This window comes from Nipponia nippon, unplaced genomic scaffold, assembly GCF_047370975.1.
Source record: "Nipponia nippon isolate SJK-2023a ecotype South Korea unplaced genomic scaffold, ASM4737097v1 scaffold_10, whole genome shotgun sequence".
In the NCBI taxonomy this organism is placed as follows: Eukaryota; Metazoa; Chordata; class Aves; order Pelecaniformes; family Threskiornithidae; genus Nipponia; species Nipponia nippon.
Window position 1 is genome coordinate 34529861 of NW_028262291.1, and position 24169 is coordinate 34554029.

The window sequence follows — 24169 nt, forward strand, 5'->3', positions numbered from 1 at the left end:
ATAAGTTTTGCCCAAGGTATAAAAACAAAAAATAGGCAGCTTTTCCCCTAAAAAAAAAACCCAAAACCAAAACTTCACTGTAGCCACAAAAGGTTTATTTACATGAGGTGTCAGTTACTCATTTAACTAAACTAGCTGAATGAACTACAGCAAACAAAAAATTTTCTGCATTTTATAGAAGTACATTGTTGTGAAAAAAACAGTTAAATAATTATATGCACATGTTCTAGGTGTGCAGAAAGTTATTTCCATTAAGACAGCTGTCTAAACCATATACTGTTTTGATAACAAACATGTCCTTTAAAATTGTTTTGATTAAGTGTCCTGTTTTATTTTTATAAATAAAATCCAATTTGTTTAATCTAGTTTGCTTTTTTTTTTTTTAAGATGAAAAGATTAAAGACTTGGCAAAGATCTGCCAAGTTAGACATTGGAACTTATGAAACATTTTCAAAACTAAAAATACAGACAATCAGGTCAATATGGCTATTTAAAACACATCTTTAGCAGAGGCTCTATGGATTAACATACCAAAAAAAAAAAAACCCTCATAAAAAAGCAAAACTAAAATCAATATTTTAAAAAAGACTGAATAAGGGTAGTTTAACATCTCTATAATTCACTAGCACCTGCCCAGTTTTATTTGGGGTTCTCCTAACAAAGCTGAGAGATTTGTGAAAGTGACTAACCACTCTCATCTGGACAGCAAAAGTGGAAAGATGGGAAGAGTCAAGAGCAGTGTGGATCAGAAATTCAGTATAACCAAACAGACAAAATGCTAAAAATTTCACATACTAGCAGTTATTTTTTGGATAAAGTTCCAGGCTAGCAACTTTCTTGGAGATCAAAAAGTTGTATATGTAAATTTTTAAAAATCTGGCCTCTCCAGTTCAGGTATTCAATACAAAAGCAGAAGTACTAATCATGACGGACTCAAATCCTCTCTGTGAAACCGTATTATTTTGTAAGTGTGCATGTGTCTGTGTGTATATATATGTATTCATAAGGCAACATCCCTAGCCCTGATACTTATCAGGAACAGACAGCTTTCAGAATTAAAAAAAAAAATGCTACTTCTGAAATTCAGAAGTGTCAGATCTTAGAATGATTAATCCAGAAACTGGAACACATACATGCTTAGTAGTGGAGGAAAATTCTGGAAAAGGCCAAGTTGCTGCAGAAGCACTTCGTTAAATTTAAAATTACGACTCAGTTTTTGACAGCATTAATGACTGAACAGAGGTTCTTTATATAGGTTAAAAGACCACAGCATTTCATTTAGAACTTTTTTTTTTTTTTAAATTTTTCAACAACTCAACATCACAGTTGAGTATAATCGAAAGTGCCACTCTTAACAGGAGTGCTAAACTACTATAAATCCTCTCTTCTTAGATCTTAAGTCTACCTGATCCAAATTGTTACTATAATTCTGCCTGGAAGGAAATAATGGTAGTATGTTTGTATGCCTGTCAATATTATGTCATGACTTCTCTGATTGAAATAGATGCCTATGAAGCCCTAATTCAGCTCCCTGGTGCATATATGGATATATCATGATTTACTCCAATTACATCTCCTAAAAACTCCTTGCCTTTCTAGCTCAAAGAACAGACCATGTTCACTCAGCAAGCTAGTCAACACTTCTGCTCTATGTACATACTTTTAAGCCTTATTTACTGCAATTCAGAGTAGAGACAGACATCATTAGTTTTCTGATTTTCATCTGAACACCAAGGGGAATAGCTTTAGTTAAATCATGCAATTTACTACTGTGTTTTTACAGAAATATGCTGACAGCGGAACAATGACAAGACCCAAGCTTTGATTACAAAAATGAAGAGGAGTTCGTCCTTGTGGATGAAGTCATCTAGTCATTTTCCTTCAAGATGCATCTTATACCATACAGTGCTATTTCCTAATTTACCTCTTTCCACATACACACCTCTATATTCTTGTCTCCGGTGTTTGGTGTTTTTCTTCTTACATCAAGTATTCACACCAATTTCCCTCCTCCTTCTCTTCTTGCTGAGCCAAACCTATTTTCCCCCTTCCAGCTTTTCACAAATACTGTCTTTCTCTGACAATCTCAGCTTCCCCCACAGCCTGTACCCTTTTATCCCCACACTGAGAGATTTTCAAAATAGCCTTTCGTCATCACAGTAATTTCTCCACCATTGTCTCTCCTGTTCAAACAGCTTCAGTCTACCCCAGCTCCTTACTGGTTCTCAAGCTTCTCCAACCCATACTCATTACTCCTTTCTTTCTTTCCTACCAGCTTCCATGCCTAGCTTCTTTGCCCATTCATTTCCACCTAGCCTTCCCTCCAAGTTCTCCGCATCTTTGGCATGAAACCCAGCCTCAGCTTTCTAATTCCAAGTCACTCTCTTTCCTCCCTTCTGTAGTTCCAATTCCTCCTGTAGTCAGTCTTCAGAGCTTTTAGCCACTGTGGCTAAGCAAGTCCCAACAGAAGTCACTTCTACTGTTTGACGTCAATCTTTGCATCTTCTGCTTTGTGTTCCCTCTAAGAAGAATTTCACAATCAAATATCTAACACTTCATGAAGTTAAGTACAGAATTTGCTTCTTACAAGGAGATCTATTGGGCAGAAGCTGACAAGCCCTGCAAACGAGGTACACCTGCCTTGTTCCTACCTGACCCTGCTTTCAGCAGGAGGTTGGACAGGATGACTTCCTGATGACCCTTTCAACCTAAATTTTCCTAAAGAGGGATTTGTACAATAAGGATTACCAGAGGTTATGGAATAGAGCCATGTCTTTAGCAGACATGTTGCTCAGGCACACAAATACTAAAGATGAAGCAAAAAAAAAAAAAAAAAATAGGAATTTGACAGCTATTTTTCACTCTGTGTTCTCAGCTACCAGCCAATAGGAAAGAACAGCAAGAATCTTCAGTGCAGCCCCAAGAAAGGGCACCTTTTTAAAGCAGTCTGGATCTCAGAACAGGTATAGATGTGGAAACCTGAACTGGACTCCTACAAATCCCCAGTGCCTCTTTTTCACTCCAGTGACACACCACGTTTTAGATAAATAGACACTTATGTTTGAGGAATAAAGGTTAGAAACTTTTTCTACACAAGCATAGTTAAAGCAATGACAGCTATGAAATAAACAACTTCAGGATCTATTTCTTCAAAAATTACTAACATTACATTTTCATTAATGTCTAAGTGCCAAGGTAAGCAGATTTTCACTATCAATGCCAACACTTTAAGGAGAAAATGTAAATTATATTAGGTGACAATTGGTAATGCAAGACAGTCAGAATAAGAAGAAACCACCAGCATGCTTCTCCTTAAAATATTAAAAACTCTTGCATTTTGATTTTAAATGGCAATAAGTGTTTATTCATTGTTTATTCTGGTCTGTGATTCATCAAACATAGTAAAATTAGGTATTACTTGCATGGTTTTCCCCAGCCTAAAAAGGATGGAGACATTCACTGAATTCATTAGTTACCTACAGGGTATTTAACTGTTCCTCAAATGGATCAGGGTTTTGAAAAGCCACTTGCTGAGGCACATAGCCTGCTGCTTGACTAAATAAATAAAAACCCCACCAATCCACCACAAACCCAAAGAACCAGAAGACTTTAAATCTGTATAGGAAGAATTAGCTAAATTAGGTTTTCAATGGCCTAAAAGAACATTAATAGGAACTAAATATTTTCTGCATTAGCCCATTCATTGCATTTTACCTACCTAGTGTCTTCACAGTATAATGAGGACTCTCCAAAACAATTCCTTCTTCTGTGTCAAATATTGGATTATCTATTCCAGTTTTAGGAGGGATTTGTGCTAGTTTTTTTAGCCTCATGGAAGCAGTAAGGTCCAGTTCTTGTTTCTTTCCCTCTTCTTCCCGTCTGCGCCTCATGTCCTCCTGCTGCTGACGGATTCGCTCAAGTTGAGCACTCCGCCGCATGGGCATCATCCTGGAGCCCAAATCCCCAGGGCAATCAACAGCCATTTCTCTGTGCTTCTGAGGTTCCTCAGGAGATGCAAGATCCACATTTTTTGCTTCATTGTCTGAATCTTCTGTGATATGTCCATTCATATGAGAAGTTGTCATGATTATTTGTAATTATGCTTATTCTCTTCAAACAGAAATGCTGCTATTAGGCCAGTTTTCGTTATGATGTTGTGTAAAATCCATTATAACTTCTAAAATATTTCCCTTCCATCACAAGACAGCTGAAGAAACATCCAGGAAGAAAATCTAATGAAAGATATTCAAAAGAAGTTAGTGAATAACTGCATTAATAAGAAAACACCTAAGAGTTCTCCAGGTCCCCAGGCATCAGAACAACAGAACTTTTCCTCCACATTTACATAGTGCTTCTTCCCCTACTAAGACCCTCACAAATCTGTTTCACACGTTTTAGTAAACTTCACGTCAATGTTAGAAAAGAAGTACTGTTCAAACTAACGCTAAAGTCTCTTATGTTTCCTGGTCAAAGTAGGGCAGATTCTGCACTTAACACACACAACTGCAAATGAGCAGTTTTCTGAAAGTTCCCGCTCAGTTTTAATTTATCCTTTAATTCTTAAAAATTCCAACACAAACCATGCTTACAATCCTACAAACACTAAATATTAATAACTTGTTATAAACAACATGTTCACAAGAAGTTTAATAAGCTAAACACAAATAAAGATATTTGCATTTATTGTTCATATATTGAGGCATTTTTATGTAAACATTGCTTCTAGGTTCAGAGAAGACAAATCTGGCATAGAGTTCTTCCAAAAGATACTATCTAAAGCAGTCTGAAGCTGCACTTACACAATTCCAAGTAGGGATAAAGTCCTAGGATAAGGGTTGGACAGTTCTGGTAAGCAGCTACTCTTAATACTTCCTATAGGTATGCATTAAAGCAGAAAGGATTAAATACAAGAGTAAAAATCCTTGTGTGGGCGTACAGGTATAGATTTGACAGAGAACAATGATTAATTTCCACAGTGAAGTAGTGACATTCCACTATACTCCTTACAACTTAATCCGGTTTCTCATTCCTGATGATTCAGGCTAAAGAACTTAATAACCACTCAGCTCTTAAATACAGTGCATATAACAATGTGTTTTAAACCACATTGTCTTTCTGTATCACAAAGCCAATGATATGTTATCCTCAGTATGTCCAATTAAAAGGTCATAAAATTAACAAATAGTTGTGTATAGTATTACCAATACACTTAATTTTTCAAGTTCCTTTTTATAATTTTTTTTTTAATTTACTGAAAGGAAATACTACAAAATATCTCAAAGTTTTCTTACACACTGGAAGCACCAAGACTACAAAAAAAACACACCCCACCTTTCTTAAACCAAATGTTTGTGTTTGGAGGAGGAAGGGAAAGATGCTTACGTTGTAATTAAGTTGAAAATTAAACATCAATAGTACTGTTTTGGAGGAGCAGCAATAGAAACTCCTACACAAGTTTCTGCCAGCTTGCAATTCTAAATAAGTACAGCTTTTCATTTCCATACGGAGTAGTATACAGCTACATAGAGCAACATCGAAACAATTTTCTTTACTTGTTTCCTGTCTAGCCACTAACTACCAGTTATTACTCAGATCTTCCAAGAAGTAAATATTAAAGCATTTCTATGGCAGTAAAAGTTCTTTTTTGCCTTTAAAAGATACTTAATTGTACTGCACTGATATGTAAAAATGGATTTCAATGCTCAACATTCCCACATTCAGAAAAAATTCAGGCAACAAAAAAAGCCCATCAAAAGCTGCACAGCAGTAGGGCTAGCACTACAAGTACTGCACAATTATTTGGTGCCTGTAAAACTTCCAGGTAGGGCCTAACTTAAAAATAACAGCATTTTGAAGAATAAAGTCACACAAAATTAGCATTCAGACAGGGTTATATAAAGCACCATATCAAAAAACAGTCTCTGAAATTCAGAGAAAAGCAGGTAATAATTTAGCAAAGTAATCCTCTGAAAGCCACATTTTCCCTTCTGTAAAGGCAACTTCACTGTGCAGAAATACGAGTCCCAAAAAAGGAAGTCTCACTGGGTACAATAAAATTGCAAAGAGCACTAACTTAACTGCGGGTGGAAGATGATTCAAATTCTTTCATGCACATTGGATTGGCCATAGCTTGTCTGAAGACTGAGCCTTTTGAAAAGTTCATTCATCTTTTTTCAACTCTGATAAGCTGAAAGAAATCTCACATTTCTCAGTCCATATGGTACAACTAACAGGTGTCGAAACAATTTGAGAGAATGAATAACATCCATTTACTCAGTAGTAAAGAAGTCAAACCCACTGTCTGACAACATGCAAGAAGTAAAATACAACTTTAAAGATATCATCGTAAGACTCAATCATGTATAAGGTAAATAATGTCACACTCACTAAAGAATCTGCACATCAGAAAATGAAGATGGCCAATATTAAATAACTGATCAAAAATATTTAAGGTGGGATTAGCTACATTTCCTCCATCCAATTTAAAAGTAACCGCTACCTAAGACAAAGAGTATCTTTTGAGGTTAAGTCAGAAAAAGGGCACAACAAAAACTCATGTAATCTGTATATAGAATGTGATGGTTTTAAATCTCTTTAGTTTAGTAATAAGCACTGAAGACCACAGAAACAAAAATATAGTCTGAGGTAAATATTAGTAATAGGCAACCATTAGTAACATTGCTGACATTTTCAGTATAAGCTCCATGCAAGATGCAAAGGGCATATAAAGTCTTGGAACAGAGTAACTGAGGCATTTAAGTGGCCTGTGTTAATAGCTGCTCACTTTCACTATTTAAGATCTGAGTTAAGTCAGTTAAGAAACAAAAGTTATGGAAAATTAGAGTTCTCCTGCAGTCAAACTTTAACAGCAATATCCAGAAAACTGGCATCGGAATTTACGAGAGTTTTAGGAGAATTTTAAATAGAAAGTATTTTTGATATCCCAGAAAGTTAGAGGTGTCTGACGCAAGCAATAAACAGTACAGGCAAAGTAATCACACTCAGGTAATACAAAAGATGATATGAAATACCACTTATCAGGCAGCCTAAAATTCGACATTACCAAAATATCAAACCAACTCCATAAAAACCCAACCCCCCAGATACAACTAGCTGGTATCCATAAAAGCATAGGCATGCTGCAAGTCTGGAATGCTGGAACAACTTCCTTTAATCAAAGAACTTCTGATAACGGGTGCCCCCTTCCAAACCTAAGCGCACTGTTCTTTCTGCTGTCTCAAGTCTGCTTCAGACATCACAAACCCTCATCTTCAACAGTTTTGGAAAAATGCTACTGCCCGACTGCAACAAATGAAATAAGCACATAAGGAAAAAAAAATTCAGATCAGCTCTGAAGTACCTCTCTACAATGGTCCTAAGGAATTTAAAATGTAAAATATGACACTGATAAAATGTTAACTTGGTCCTCAAATTAAGGTGTGGTGCAGCTGAGGTTAAAAATAAGATTCAGCTTGAGGCAGGCATGAGGAACGGAAATTTTTGTTCTAACCAATAAGCATGGCATCAAAAGTCTTATGATGAATAACTTCAGAAACAGTTTTCTTGGCTTTTCTTTCTGAAGGTTTCTTTTGCAATTTTAGAAACCCCAAGATAACAACAATAAGGGAAGGTTGTTATACCAACTCTGTTCTCTGCAACTTGTGGATCATCCAATAAACCAACTTCTCAGCCCAAGAGGAGCTTATTTTGTTACATTAATTCTTATAGTAAGGAGGAAAATTTACAGACATAATACTACCGATTTTTACTACATCATATGTAAAATATACAGAATAATATTTGGAATTAACAGAATTCTTTTCCACTTTAGAACTTGGTATTAGCAGCTTTTATACTCTTTAGATATGTACAAGTCTCTGTGTTACACAGTTTGGTTTCTCAAAGTTTAATAGGGTTAAATTGTGGGTTTGATTGTCTTCCTTTGAACTGCCACTATCTACGAGGGGAACCTTAGCATTTCCACATGACATGGAGATCTTACAAATAAAGCATTTATGACTGTTTTCTGTCCAACTTCATGTCACAAGTCTTACCAACATGGTTCTGGAGAGCACTCTTCTCCACAGACTACTTTTACTATTCAAATTTTTGCCCTACAGAGGATAGTTTGTATAAACTGCTAACATAAGTACAGCTATTAAGAAAGAGCATTGCAGTCACCTCAATCACCATCAGGCGTCACACAAGAATTTCACTGTGAAGTAATTATAAGCAGCAAACAAAGCATATTTCTGGTGCAAGTTCAAAATAGCAAAATTAAACAAAAAACCCACAACTACTGCCTTGCTAACTATACTTATTATTCTCAAAAATACTGTATTTTACAAGTCACATATCAGTCTTTATACTGACCCCTAACAATGTTGTGCTTCTATCATCTTTTTAACCACCCCAAGTACACTAAGCAAAGCACAGACCCCAAAAGCTCTGTCAAAGAATAAACATACGTAAATGCAATCGTCTTGGTGTGCAAGACAGATGCTAGCATAAAATACATACTGACAGGGACAGAAACAGAAGTGCTATAAGGTGGTTTAAGTTTTCAATTGCTTCCTGGGGACTGCGGTTGGTGTGCATAGCAATCCTAATTGCTTTAACAACTGAATTCTGCACAGGAAAATTAAATTTGTTTTGCTTCAGCAACTTCCAGAGAGCAAAAATGACATCTTCTGGAGGCTGAGGTTTTGTGTTACATTTCAGTGGTGTTTAAAATTCTTTCAATGCGAGAAGTATGATTGGATTTGATAGTTCCCTTTTTAGAATTCATTAATTTTGAATGACTGCAAGGGAGTTCAGCGCTCACCTCCAACTGAATTTCATTAGTTTTGGCACAGCTGAGAGTATAAAAGCCCAGCCTACATCTGTAATTATATTATAAACACAAGAAATACATATTTAACATCAGGCACAATGCAAAGGATTTATTATCAGCTGAAAGCCATATACTGTGACAGACACAGTATATTAAAAGATTAATTAAAAACAATTGGAAGAGGAATTCTAGGTTGCTGAAGTGAATTAAAAGTTAAATTAAAATTACATACAAGACGCTTCCTGATATCTGAATTACTAACAAAAAATGAGCATAAAATTATGCTAGAGATCTTTACCATGTATTATTAATGGCTCACATAATGGTGGGTCTTCTGGTATTTTTACTCAGTACTTAGGTTTTGCTTGCTTAGAAATCTGAAGTCATAAAAATTGCAAAATAACAAAGTAAAACACTTCAGAAATTCCACAAATGGAAGCTCAGTGTACAAAAAAAAAAATCCGCAGCTTTCCCTGCATCATTTCCCAAGCACCATTTGTTTCTTCAACAGTATTTCAGTGAACCTGCAAGATTAAGAGACTTGGAAGCCAATTACATAAAGGAAAACACAACACAAACCATGTTGCACAGCATAAAATTCACCACTACCTGATGAGAGTTAAAGATTGGAGTTTATGGTAGAAAATACTTCACAGTTCCTTAACAGTTCCTGAAATAACTAGTACAGACTGGAGCAGCCTGATGTTTTTCAAAAGCAAGTAAAAGTTACAAAACCTATGACAACTTGATACTATTTTTCTTAATTTAAAAATTCTGTAATAGAAAAAAAGAATTCTTTTTACACTAGCTTTGCAACACATTCAAGACTGCGACTTCTGGTATGGTTTGGTTGGTTTTTTTAGTCTACAATATTTTACATTATTTTCTCTAATTAGATGCTCTAGCATAGCCTTGGTATTGGAAGAAAACTCTTCCTTTAATATCCATTTGACTCTTATTTCTAATAATTTCAGACCAGAGTTCATTATAAAACCTGTCAAGTACAGCAACTCAGTTGAACATGTGTATTTCAAAGGGCTTTCAGACATGCCAAGAGGTTTTAACATTCCATGCTCACTTAAACGTGCAAGATATGTGGATCAACAGCAAAAAGGGCTAAACCCTAAAAAGGAAAGTAATTTTCATTGCTAGTGCTTTCTAAGTTACATTTGTACAAGAGGAATAACAATGTTAACTTGCAACATTAAAGCACAGAGAAACTGATGAAACCGAAAATTCAGATGCTAAGGTTAGATTTCAGTTTTATAAATTGTATAAACAAATTGCTCGATGTGCAAACATGGGAAGTTGTTAGCACATTTTTGAATCGCACTGGTATTATGTTTGATAACTGTGGTCTATTTAAGATACATTTAATTTTATTAGGCTTGTTTATCTATTGATGTAGTGGCAACAATCAAAAAAGCCACAGCTCAAGAACTGGCCAGCCTACACTATCAACTTTAAAAGATACAGGGCTACTACCTACAGAACAGATATGAACAAAGTGTTTTCCATGGAAAACATGGACCAATAAGAGTGTACATCATGTCAATCAACAGCCACATCACTCAGACCTCTCTTCAGCAACTGCACCTTTGCAGTAAAATATATATATATAAAAATATATATAATAATATATATACCTTTGCAATTTCTGTGCACAAACTATACGAAATTACGACACGCAGAGTATGTATCATAATTTCATTGTGTATTCGCGTGTGCCAAACCAGAGAGTGGGTTTTAACCTGTTTCACTGCAGAAGCATAAATTGCTTTCTAAGGCACATCCAGAGATTGTTTTATATAAATATTCAGTGTAATACAACACTACATTCTTGTTTCAGTCACTGTTGTAACTTTTAGTCACATCAGACTACTAGATATATTTCTAAAAGAGGCCATGTTTAATTTAATTACCCAGTGCAACAGACAATGGAGTTTGGACAAACAATTCGTGCTGCCTCAAAATTAAAAGCAGAAATACAAGATTTGTAATTGTTATCGCTGATCAAAGTACACTCCTCCATTGCCAAATGTCCAAAACAGCAGCGGGTCACTCCTCTGGCCCAGGGAGGTGATGTTTACTCCCCCTTCGGCTCCTCCGGTGCCAGGGCTCCCCCGGGCAGCGGCTGCAGCCCCCCCCATTTGCAGGACTCAGCATTCCCTCGCGGACCGGAGTGCTGCTGGTTCCCACAGCGACAGCTTTGTCAGCTCCCGCCACGCTCAGGCCAAGAGCTGCGGGACTTACATCACGCGCCAGCCATGCGATGCTGCGCCTCGGCTCGCTCTGCTGCTGCTCCCCAGAGTTTGAGACCGTGGCAGGCCGTCTTCCCGCCCTGTTAGAAATCAAGATGATTACCCAAATGCAGAGGCAAAAAACCACTTTTTGTGAGTTCTGTCAAGCTCGGTCAGCAGATGGCTAAAACCGCTGAATAGAGAGCAGTAGTGAAGCCAATAAAACCTCTGACGTACAGCACTTCAACTGGTCTCTTTACAGCAATCATTAGAAAACACACAGCCTCAATGACTCAGGTGAGTGGAATCGGTTGAAGAGATATGTAGGATACACCACAGTAGATTACTTCTGATAATATATTTTAGCTCTTTTAGGTCTACAGAAATTAATGCCCATTAGAATAAGCATGATCTAAGCTCTAAGAAATTGAACAGGCTGATTTTTATAAAAAAACATGACAGCAGTCACATGAAGAGGGAGGAACACTTAAATCTTATTTAAATTCTTACCAATATCTCTCTCTGAAAAACACACTGCATGCTCTATTAGCAGCAATCTTCCTTGATTAGTAACTCAGTAATGAGACCCTTTAATTAGTTAAAAGTGATAGCATAGGTCAAGCAGAACCGCTGCACAAGAAGCCTTCTTTAGTCTTAACAAACGTGACTTTCCACTGTAGTATAAATGCTTTTTCTCGGTTACACAAATAATTAAAATGCTTCCAAAGTTGACCAAGATTAAAAGCAATTGTTGAAAACAGTAAGGATAAACATCTTTCTTACGTGCTACAATTCCCTTTGTTTTAAATATACACTACCACTTACACATCAGCATTGTTTAATTTCTACCTTTTAGACCAAATGAAAAATTGACGTGAGGGGGAACAGAGGTTCAGCTGGGGTGACTACAGACGTATGGGGGAGAAAGAATGACAACAGAAACACATCAGAGTAGAATTCAAGAAGCTTACTGCTAAAAGTCACATCTAGATAGAAAAACTTAAGACTTTTCCTAAGGTCATTTAAGCATATTTTTAAATTCAATAATATAGCATTTAACTTTTGTTTATATTTTGCCATCTGTATCATCAATAAAGCTCTGACATAGTTTAACACCTTTTGAATACTTATGAACAACTAGTGCTGGCAAGACCTAAATTCTACTTTAGGCGAAGAGCACGGCAGAGGGCAGTCTCTACACCAATGAATGAAAACCTGAAAGAAACACGCTCGGTTTCAAAAAGCAGCCCACAGAAACAACCAACTCTATAGCTCATTAAATGGTCCGACACCCACGTTACCCTAAACAAGCATATAGATTTACTACCCTAGCAGCCCACTATGGCTTAGATTAATAGGCTACAACTATGCATACATTTGACTACCCAGCTCTAATCAAGTCTTTCGCACCAACAATCCCTGCTCAACAAGAAACATTTATTTTATACATAGATATGAGTGGATAACATGGATGTCTATGGGCTGCAATGAAAAGATGATAGAACAGTGAAAGAAAAAAAGAATTATCTTAGTTTAGCAGTTATTCCAAACGTTTAGAAACCTTCAAGCATAACAAATGAAGAGTAAAGAAATTCCTAGAATTCCAGGGGATGTTAACAGATCTCACAGGACAGCCAGAAGCATGATAAAGAGACAGTCATTTCTTATCGCCTATTCACAGACAGTTAAGACTTCAGATTTCATTGTCTTAAAAGTAAACATTCCCGTCCTTGCTTTAAACAGTGGTCATATTCTCTGTGAAATTAAAAATATTGCTGTTATATTAGTTCTCTAATAAGATTCCCCCACCCCCTTCAAATTGTATCTTTTTTGGCTTGGGCTCTTGCACCCTGGTCTCATTTTAATCCCCATATTTTTTAGCATGTTATTTTTAATGTCAATGCTTACCACTGCTTCACTATGCAAAACACAATATTAATAGTAAACGTTCATGAGTACTAATATGTCAATGCCTTTCACTTCAGAGAGGTGACTGAATCAAAACTATACTAACTAATCCCAAATTAAATTAAAGACATGATGTTCCATAATTTACATCTGACATTTAAATTCATACAAAATGGCATTAGTTTAGTCCTCCATAGCAAGTTGTTCTTAAGCCATATTTACAATATTCTGGGAAAAGAGAAATTTATTCCTTACTTACATTTTAATATTCCAATACCTGGTGAATCCGATAAACACATTTAGAAACATCATCTAAAGAAAAGGGGAAGACAGACATTCCTCGCACGCTTTAATCCAAAAATGCTGAAACATTAGCTATCTAATTCAACAGTCTTCAAAGAGGCTAGATATAGGGACCAAGACTGTCTTTCAACTTTATATGATTGAGCTATAGGCTTTGCAAGTTCAAAAAGCAAAGTCTCACAACATTATGTAACAAAGATACATGTGCTAGCCTCTTTTATGTGGCCTTCCTCCTTGGGCTCTCTTTTCAACTCTTTTTTGCAATATTATCTGAATGGGTGACAGCAAAGCAATTTATTTTTTTTTAAATTATTGTCCTTAATGATTTAACCTGATTAGCTCTGTCACTATATTACTCATAGGTATGTGGGGGGAAGGGGGTAAGGATCTTCTGACTTTTTTTTTTTCCTGACCACAAAAATGAGCTGAGACTTCTTAAGATGGAAATTTTGAAATATAGAAGATAAAACACAAAGTTGTACGATTGATGATCTCTGCACTTCACAGAACTCATGGTCACTTATGCACCACAAGCTCAACAACTACATTTCATTTGAGCTCTTCTTTACTTATTTGAGGGGGGCGGGGGGCAGGGAACCACAAACTTTTAGATATGCATGTCTCTGACATCACAAGTTTTTCATTCCTAAACTCATCTGAGATTGTGGTGACTGTTCCACTGAGCAAATCCCTAAAAAACTGCTGCATAAATTTTAGAAGTTTCCTTCTGAAGGATTTTCACTTCATGGGCATAATTCCTAAAGTTTCTCACCTGTACTTGCTTTTTTCTGGAGGACACTGTAAGCAAGGCATAGCAGCCACGCAGTGTGTCAGCTTTTTCTATGATACCCATTTCAGTATTACTACTATGCTGAGATGTCCTGTTAGACAAAAGACAGAAGCCCTTGCTACTACAGAAGAAAGAATCCATCCTCAGCCAGGATAAATGCAATGGATAGCTATGGCGAATACATCCCCAAAGAAATATTTGGTCACAATTTGCAGAGAAGGATTATGCTCAAGTGAATTCGTGTGCATGTAATCTGTTGGAATGTTTCTCGCTCCTGAGAAACTGAAGACAAGTAGCAAAGTCAGAACTCAAAATTTTGGAGACTGAAACAAATTGTTTGGAATTTGCAAAATGCTGTCATTTCTTAATACTGTGTCAGTCGCATTACTTAATATTTGCAGAACGTTTCAGTAATTTCTTCAGGGAAATCACGTAATTCATGTTTGTGACTCCCCAACTGCTAGCACAGAACAAAGCTGACTAGGCTTTCAAGTGCGCCCTACTCTTGAATGCTTCCAAACAGATATCCTATAGTTCATGAATTTATGACAAGAACCAGAAAAGAGACCAACTGTCAGTATGATTCCTTGGACTGTTATGCTGGGCTAGTTTGCTGCTCCCAAAGACTGCAGTCTCGTAACTCTTTCTCTTGACTGCTCCCTTATCCTCTCCACTTTTGGGTTTTACAGCCAATATCTTCTCTGATAGCTGTCACATCTCTGAGTCACCTTAATTCAACAAGACTGTAGAATGTTAAAAAATATTTTTGTTTGCTTTTGGTCAAAGTGGCATGCTAAAACAGCTCACAGTAATGTGAAAGGTGGCAGGACTGGCACAAGGGGCAGGAGCAAGTGGTTGAGACCAGGGAGGTAAAGAGCAGAAAATCCCCCCGCTGGCAGCAGAGAGCCAACTCTAGTGGAACCTCATCTCATGGAACCATATTCTATGAATTCATCCACTACCCACCCCCCCACCCCCCCAAAAAAAATCTCATCAACAGCTACTGATTTTGAAAGAGCTTTTCATCCTAAAAAACCCAAGCAAAACCTACAAAAAAAACCCCAAAACACCACAAAAAAAGCAACCACACACCTACAACCACTTGCATCTCTTCCTGATGATGTAAACAGGACAGTTAAAGAACCTACTGGTTTCTTAAAAGGCATAACCTGAGACACCGCAGGTGTAAAGGACCGCAAAACTTTCCTTTATCTTCAAGCATATTTCCTCCCAAACAAAAATGGTAAATTGAACACCCATGTCTTGAGAACATCATTAAAGGAGGTGCTACTGAAAAGTCTGCACATTCATTACTTGAAGACACTCAAGTAGTATTCAGAACCTGTTATCTTTGTGTAAATAGTATAAACACACTAGATGAAAATCCACAACTCAAAAGCTTTTCTTTTTTTTTTACAGTGGACAGTAATAACAGAGATAAATCTTAATTTTCTGAGTGCTTGCAGCAGAAGGCATAAAATGGTACACTTACTGGTCAAACACTAATGGAAATAAAAGTACTGCTACCTCAGGCATAGATATACCTATACAATGGAATTCACATATGGGTAACCACTTGGAAATTGACAAAAATTACAGATCACCCTTACTGCAAACCTTCCCAATATTTATCAGGAAGATCTGTTAAACTTATGGGAACAATGCCAACCGTGACTGAAGAACTCATGCTGATTCCTTGGTCATACTATAAGGCAAGACTGCTGAACAAACTTACACCGTCTAGTAACTTAAAACACAGGTCATGAAGAAAACCTGTAGAAAAATACTTTAAATAAAGTATTACCAAATTTCACTATAGGATGTGAAAATCCAATGCTTTGTAAATAAGCTACATTACTGGACTTCATAATAAACTTCATAATAAAAATGCATGAGAAAGCTTCACAAAGGCTATAAAGACATAACATTAGAGACCTTCTGTACCTCTCTTTCTCTCCTGTTAAGTGTAAGTGGACTCTTGGGCCTAATGTTAGCAATCAGTTACACAAATTGAGATAAAACCCTGAAAGGAACATACTCACTTCTGCAAATTGAATTCAAGAACATAAGCACTGTGGATGCAGAGCTCTTTCACAGTCCAACTCTTCTGCTAAATTGAAGAAAGTACATTCAGTTTCTGAAACCCTGTTAAAGCAAATGTTTTTATAAAAAAAAAAACAGAAAATTGTGATAAACTCACATGAATGTAAGACTTTTTTCTATGTGAAGAGAAGCAAACTTATTTCGTATGTAATGGTGCAATACTTCTGTCTAGAAAACCATGTCATCACTTGAGATGTTGAACTAAGATAATAAACATCACTATACAAGTCAGGGAAAAACACTTGTAAGCTAAGTGATTTAAGTCCCTCCACAGAACTCTCAAATCACACTAAGGAACAAAGATTCAACACCTAGGAAGGTGGAATTCAGCAGAAACCTCTCTTTGCCTCCTAAGATTGTGGAGTGAATCCTCTAGTGCAATGAACTTCCAACACAGCATTTGAACTTGAGGAAGTTATTTCCTCTCAAATCTTAAATTAATTAAGCTGAAGATGACTCCTCAAACAGTAGCGTTCAAAACTTTTTTTAAAAACAACCTTTTCCTTCTTCGGTAGCATCTTTAAAGCCTCCTTCCCTCCCTTAATTTGAGAGTTGAAAGCGGAATACTGAATTTTTGCTTCTTACACAAAAAAATTCTCAATCATCTTGAATATTCTGTGCCAGTGAAATGGCTAAACAGTGAAAGGTATCTTAACCTGTACTTTACATTTGCTTGTATTAGTGAATACACAATTATTCTTTCAAAAAAATAAAAACACAACATAAATTTTGCCCCGTCATTAGAACCTTCTGAAGTGTCTGACAACTAAAACTAGTTCCATAAACTTGTATTACCTACTACTACCCACTACAATAAAGAAAATTATAACAGCAATAGAAAATGGAAATCACAATCCAGGAACAGCCAGCCAGTCTTCCTAGTTTTCTGTGCAAGTTCAAAATTCACTAATTTGTCCCACTTCACCTTTCATGCATGTTTTTTACTGTTACAAAGCCTGAAACAAGTTTCTCAACAGAAAAGCAGAAAAGAGAGAAGATATCTGGATGTCACTTCTACCTGACATGACTGTGCATAAAAATTAAATTAAATCAAAATCTAATGGATGCAAGATAATGAAACTTCTCTATAACAGACAAAGTTTTCCTCCCGGTGCTGATGTCAGATCTCAGCAATTCAGATATTTCATAATGGGAAATGGGAAGAGAGGAAGAACACTTTCAACTGACGAATGCAAGATATCTTTGCATTTCACCACTGAGTGAAGTAAATTGTATAGGTATTACAAAAGAAGGGCACTGAACATTAAGAATACACTCAAAAAAGTTATTGAGCAATACTTAGAAGAAACAATCACACACCTAACCCCTTAAACAAATACATAAAGATTAAGCTCGTACAAGTTCTACATACCAGTAATGCAAACATATTTATATGCATTACACCAACATAGCTGAAAAATGCCTTTAAAGAAAACATCACAACACTTTATTGTTCCAATATTTAGAACTCAGTCATCAGGTACTTCTGAATCAGAATGTAAGAACTCGGTGTCCCAAAATCACCTCGATGACATAAACTTTACACAGTGCCATTTATAGCCACTTCAGGTAGCAGGGTCTTCACTAATCATTGTTTAGTTTCATTCCAAAAGAGCCATAGTATTGACTCCTTTGGAACAAACTTCTTAGAAATCTGAGCTTCATAAGAACACACTGATGCCATCCAACTGAAGATAAACTGCTATTAAATTCAAAACCCTAGAGCCAAATTTCCCATATTAAGCTTATCTAAGAATGTAAGCTGCATATTTGGCAGTTCTACTTTGGGTTAAAGAATAAAGCCTTCAGCAAATTAGCCTTTAACAGGTTTTACTATACTAATCCTTTGAATAAAAAGAACCATAAGACTCTGGGCATAAGGTACTTCTTTCTTAAATTCACATTTACATAACTGTAAAAATATGAACTTTCGAATGGAAGTATTAATTTGTAAATCCTTCAGCAAAATGATGATCCTGGATGCTGCCCTCTCATGCAGAGACCACGCAGGCAGGTGTTTTCCTCTAGAGGTGGAGACAAATCAACCAGTCTTAGGTACAAGACTGCACTGGTAACACTCTATGATACTGAAGCATTGTGGAAAACAGTGTTACAATTATGAAGTTATCCCAAGCAAAATCCATCACTAAAATGTGCCAGAAATACTGGCATTCACCATCAATGATGCAGTCAGGACAGCCTGAAATATTCTCAGTGCTATTGCCCCAAAACTGGCAGCCTTGCCCTGTTGCAAAATCAGGTGTCAAGACTTCAACTGCTGCTCCAGAGACCACCACCAGGAGTTGCATACATTATGAATGCTAGCCAGGATGAATCTTATTTTTCTCTGAGAAAAGCCAGAGAAGGGAATGAAAATGCAGGGGAGGAAAAAGGGGAGAGTCTAGAACTACATGATATGGAGAGAAGCTCATAATTGGAGAAACCAGAGTAATTTTTCATTCAAGCAATAATCAAAAGAATAGCAAAACTGAATTACTCTAAATTCCCTGCTTGTATAAAAAGCAGAATCCAGTGTCAAAGGGCAAGGCTAAGATGACAGAACAGACAGCAAGAACACTAACTGGATATGGGGCTCGGTGCCAATATCAGCATTTCTATACGCTGCTCAGGAAGCTGCCACTGTCTTTACACGAAGTTTTTCGGCTCAAAGAGGTCAGCCAAACAGCAACAGTAAAGAGTGAAAGCTGTGGTCCACTGGAAGACATAAACTCTGTTTCCTTTGTAAGACAGGGGCGTGGAGAGAAAGAATATTTGCTCTGATTCAGGTATAAGAAATGTGATGAACATTAAACTGAAAAGGTTATGTATGCAGTAATTATAACAATCTAGTCTGGCGCATTTCCCTTGTAGGCAACAGGAAAAAGCAGCAAATTTTGCAGAGAAAACTCCAAATATCACTGTGAAGCACCAGAGCCATAACAATAGCACAACACTCCTATGTCTTCACTGCAGTCACGCTAAAAAAGAGTCAGGTTTACAGAAGGGGTTTCAGTTGAGGAGCTTCATCCAGACCCTAATCATACACATCTCTAGTGTCTGACAGGCAGTGAGAACTCTAGTTACTATACGTCCACGCTTCGTCACTGCAAAGCTTGAAAATACTTGGTCCTTCTCTTGCCTAGCAATTTGAGGAGACCTGACCAGCTGAAATGGAAAACTAGTTTTCCTAAACATACTCTCTCGAGATTTCACAGCAGCAAATTCTCGCAATGCACTGGAGCAGCACAGCTGAAACACTTCAGGATGCAACAATACACACCACCCATGCCTCCACACGCACATATATCCATGTCTCTCAACAATCTCGAGTTACAGCCTCTTCTACTTCCTACCAGTTTTCCCACTCGAGCTTAGGATATGATTCTGCAAGGCAGAGACAACCTTCACCTTATCCAAACCCCCTTCCTCACTTATTTTACACTAGCTTTGGCATCACTAGAGCTCTCCACAAGCCAGCTTAGTGGAATAAAATGGCAGAAAACAAGCCCAGGAGAAAGATACCTCCCACTCTCAGTAGCAAAAAGCTCTAATGTGAGATCATCTGCATACAGAACAGTGGTCTCTCCATCACCAAAACGATTGCAATTTTTTATGAGTTCTAGATTTTTAAAAGCTAAATTGTTACCAACTCTTATTGGGTATAGAAGAGCCAGTTTACACCTAAAAAAAAAATCAGACAAAATGTGTACAAGAAAATTCCATGTGCTTGTGTGTTTAAGAACAAATAAAATCCAAAACCACTCCAGAACTGTGCTGCATGATCAGCAACAAATGATTCAGGAACACAGAAGCACCCAAAGGTAACAGAAAAATTAAGAGACATGCTTACCCTGCATGTCAGATAAAAATCAGGATGGCAGTGAATGCTATCTGCTTTCTCAATTTCAGAAGAAATTTACAAATGTGGATTTAGGACTAGGATTAGCATTTTTGAGTCCCACTTACAAAAGGGAGCTTTTGGGCAAAATTAAGAATTACAGAATCGATTAGAATGCAAACCAGTAATGTCACCCAATGCAAATAAGGCTGCGATTTAAGCAGTATTTTCTTGATGTCTACCTGAATTGTTGCAGACTATTTTAAATTATCTGTCATTAGTGGCATTTTTTCAAATGTATTAGGCCACATTATGAGGAAAATACTTGATCCTTTCTTCTAAAAATGAAACTAGACTAGTCTCTACTAAGATAAATCAATCAACATAATTTATAGAAGTCTGGGAGCTTCAGCTTTCCCTTATGCAAAGAAAACAATGCACACCTTCACCCAGAATAGGTTTTGCTCATTTTCTTAAAAGAACCAGAATGGTCTCAGTAGTGTAAATTATAGAGACACACCAAGGTTTACACATGAAACAAAGTAAGGAAACACACAAAAGGATGTACAGATAAGGAACAGCCTACAGAAGTTAAATCACGCATTTTTAATTAAACCAGGCTATTCAGCAAAAGTTAGAGCAAAAAAACTGGTTTGCTTACAAAAATAAACAACTTACAGAAGTCATTAAGATTTTATTAAGGACTGTGCACAAAAGGATCCAAATAGCTGCGTAAACTGAAAAAGACATTGAAACACAAGGATATAATTCTAGTCAACCTATCACACAGCTAAATGGTATTCTTCGGGCAGCGCTGCTGGCTCCCTCCATTCCCCAGCGCAAGGGGAGGGGTGTTAGGACCTCAGATTGTCTCAACAATTCTTTTTTAAACCAGTAATTTTTTTTCACCACAGACTGGGCGAGTGAGCGTAATCAAGAGGCCTGACATGACCGCAGGTCAATTTTCAGAGTACCACTCAGTATAATGGTTGAAACAAAACACGTTTTAGATCTGCAATAAAAATATTTTAGTCAACAGTTCCAGCGAGCACTAAGAGACCGGGAAACTTTGCACAATGGCAAAGCCTGCAGATATGAGTTTTAGAGGACAAGACAGAGACCACAACAACAAAAAAATTAAAGTGACACTGTGAAGGTCCTGTATCTAGCACAACTGGCAGTGGCCTGAAATTAATAAACCATGCTGATTTTAATTTCTGTCTGTGCTATGCTAACCAGGCTCTCCAAGTTCTTGACAACTTATTAGTTTGGGTACCTGCATTTTAATTACGAGTAAAGAGAACAGGGCTCTCGGACAACAGACTGCTCCCTCCCTGACACTCCAGCACATCCCACAGTATGGCTCTGCAGGGTCCTGGCCAGGTGGTAGGCTACTGTCTGGGCACCAACCTTAAATTCTTTTGCTCACTAGAACATGCAACTGTTGTTCCTACAGATACTACATAGTCCAATTATGAAGCCATTTAATATTTTAGTATCTTTCAGGCAAAGCTGAGTAGACTGAAAATACTACTAATACAGAATTTTAACTGATAATTGAAATGTCACATTCCACACCAGTAAAATCCAGTCTTGGAAATATTTTCATTTTGTTATAGTAAGGAAGTCCAAAAAGTAACAGCAGGTGCTGCAGTCCTGTATTTTCCATTTGTCAGATGTACAAAAGCAAGTCTTTGTGCTTTAGAGTTCATCTAAGTCTAGAAATCAAAAGAGGGTAGCAGAGATATGATGCAGTACTAGTTTTCTAAAAAGCCCAACAGGTTAGCCCAACTTCTAACCCAGCAGGTACACTGTGAACGGCACTGGTACCTTACTGGAAAGCAGCTCCTCTGATGACTGTAGTAATGCCTCACAGAGGTTTTTTATTAGCAGCTCTGCACATTACTTTCTTTTCCCCCACCACTCTGAGGACTTGTTACATGCACTCTGTGTGACGCTAGGAAAAAAAAAAAACCAAGGTTCCAAGATTATGCTTTCTAGTTTTGCAGAGTGAAAACATAGGCTCTTGCCCTAAGGAAGCATTTAATAGTGAGATTTTTTTCAGTAGGGGAGGGGAAAAAAAGCCCCAACCAAAAAACCCAGAGACTTTTCTTGAACAACCCAAGAACACTACAGTGACTTTAATATTTTGTTTGGAACCCAAGAATATAAAACAACAGTCACTTTTTCAAATAACGTCAGAAATATACTGACCTCCTGAACAAGAGCTGCAACACTGTTCACATGCCAATTACTCAGAGCAATCAACTGGCAAGTCTGGTCACTGAGTTTAATCTTTAGTGCCAAATCAACCAACTGTGTTAGTGAGGCAAATCAAAGCAGGTATATCTGATTTTCTGTGAGTCCTGATGGAGTTTCTAAATTTTATCATTACTTTTTACCATCAGCTACTTATGAAACAGAAACAATTTTTGGGATATAGATTATCTATCATCCATTATTTCTGTCTGTCATTTCAAATTGAATTATTACAATGCAATTTAGGTCAGGTTATACCTTAAATCCACTCGAAAATTTGAAAATAATCAATGCAGCAGCCATTAGTGATTGTCAGTGGGGACAACAGACTTATCACCCAGGAACCCCAATATGATAATTCATTCAATTTTCCAAGTCAAGTCTATAATCTTTGCAAAGACATCATAAAATAAGGCAAATTATTATTTCTCCTTGTGTTATTTTTTCAAATAAAGCAAATAAGGCTGCATAAGAGGCTGAGCTGAAGGGACAGCAAGCTTAAAGATGTTGATAGACAAGCTCTAGCAAATCTTGTTGTAGCAGATTAAGTTACTATCCTCAGCTGTAGACTCTGCTCCCATCAGAAGTTACTGATCCCAAAAGCAGAGTTGGCAGAAGGGAACATGTGCTGACACCTCAGCCACTTCCGTGCTAAGACTAGCATCTTAGTTTGGGTCAGATGTTACACTATGAACTGAAATGACCAAGGAACAAGCACTTCTGCTAATTCTGCAAATGAAGAACTAGAACAGAGGAGCTGAGCAGGGAAAGGCAAAAAACTGACATCACCAAATCTGGCAAGATTTCCCAGAGCTATAGGTGCAATCTAAATTTCTTCTACAGTAGCCGGAACCAGATGTGCCACTTGTCACAAATCCATCCAAGAATAAAAAGCACACTCTCGCCAAAAAGTATCAGAAGGACAATGTGAACTGTTAAACAATTAGTAATTATGTTTAACAGGCACTGATTAGTCATGTTATGCACCTTAACGGCTAAATACTCAATTTCAAATAAGCTTTAAGAAATCAAGAACTGAGGTTTTGCATGGAATTTTAATTATCACATGAAGTCCCAACTACAGAAGTTATAAGGAGCACTAACACACATAATAGCAAAAGAACAGCATTAAATATCTTTCTAAGATTTGACAAGAGTAAGCACTTAAAAGGGAACACAAGCTACCCTACAATTTACTACCCAGCCACTTAGGTATGCAGCTGCATTCATTAAATATTTGTATAGAAAAGACTTTAAAAATATTGACAGAAGGAGAAACTGTATGAAGTTCTCACCAATAGAAGTCAGAAACTGGCTTAGGGGACGAAGTATACATAAATTCAAGTTTGCAACTCAAGTTGTTAAATTTAAAAGAAAACATAAATGCAAATATTTAACACTTTACTACTACAGAAGTGGTATTTCAGATTTTATACAACCTATTAAGTAAAATCCTTAAAATTTGTACCGTGCAGTCATCACCCTAGTACTTTTTATTAGGATTAAACACATATTAAACACCTTACTTCATATAAGGTTTATAAATTAAGAACCACCACTGATCAGCCACGGAAACCACACTCAAGGCTTCAAGAGTTTGTACGTAATAAGCAGGCCTAACTGTTCCCTTCTCCAGATTGTCCCCTCCCACCCACCTTTAACTGAGGTTTTTAGCTTCTAAGATACCTTTGCTTTTCCAAACAAGTACATAATACAAATTGCAAGTTCAGCATCATGCAGATGCATTTATAACAGAGGGCCCCACCCAGCTTCGCACATTGTCCACTGATCAAAACTGAGCCATCAACACAGAATCCCAAATGAGACTAAATATGACATTTTTGTAGAGAGGAGTTCACAGTTATTGTATTATTATTTTCTTGTTATATTATTTT

The 24169-nt window shown here is 37.0% G+C and overlaps 1 protein-coding gene across 3 annotated transcripts in view; it reads right to left on the reverse strand.

Annotated features, from left to right (window-relative positions):
- PALS1 (protein associated with LIN7 1, MAGUK p55 family member) overlaps positions 1–24169 on the reverse strand; it is a 59091-nt gene that overhangs the window by 26144 nt on the left and 8778 nt on the right. For 2 of the 3 annotated variants that reach the window (XM_087746547.1, XM_087746545.1), the window contains exons 2-3: positions 11087–11174; positions 3719–4232 (exon numbers count right to left, since the gene is read on the reverse strand). In XM_087746547.1, coding sequence (XP_087602673.1) covers positions 3719–4085 — 367 coding nt within the window. In that variant the 5' untranslated portion in view covers positions 4086–4232; positions 11087–11174. The remainder of the gene's footprint in view (positions 1–3718; positions 4233–11086; positions 11175–24169) is intronic. The other variant, XM_087746546.1, reaches the window with a different exon arrangement.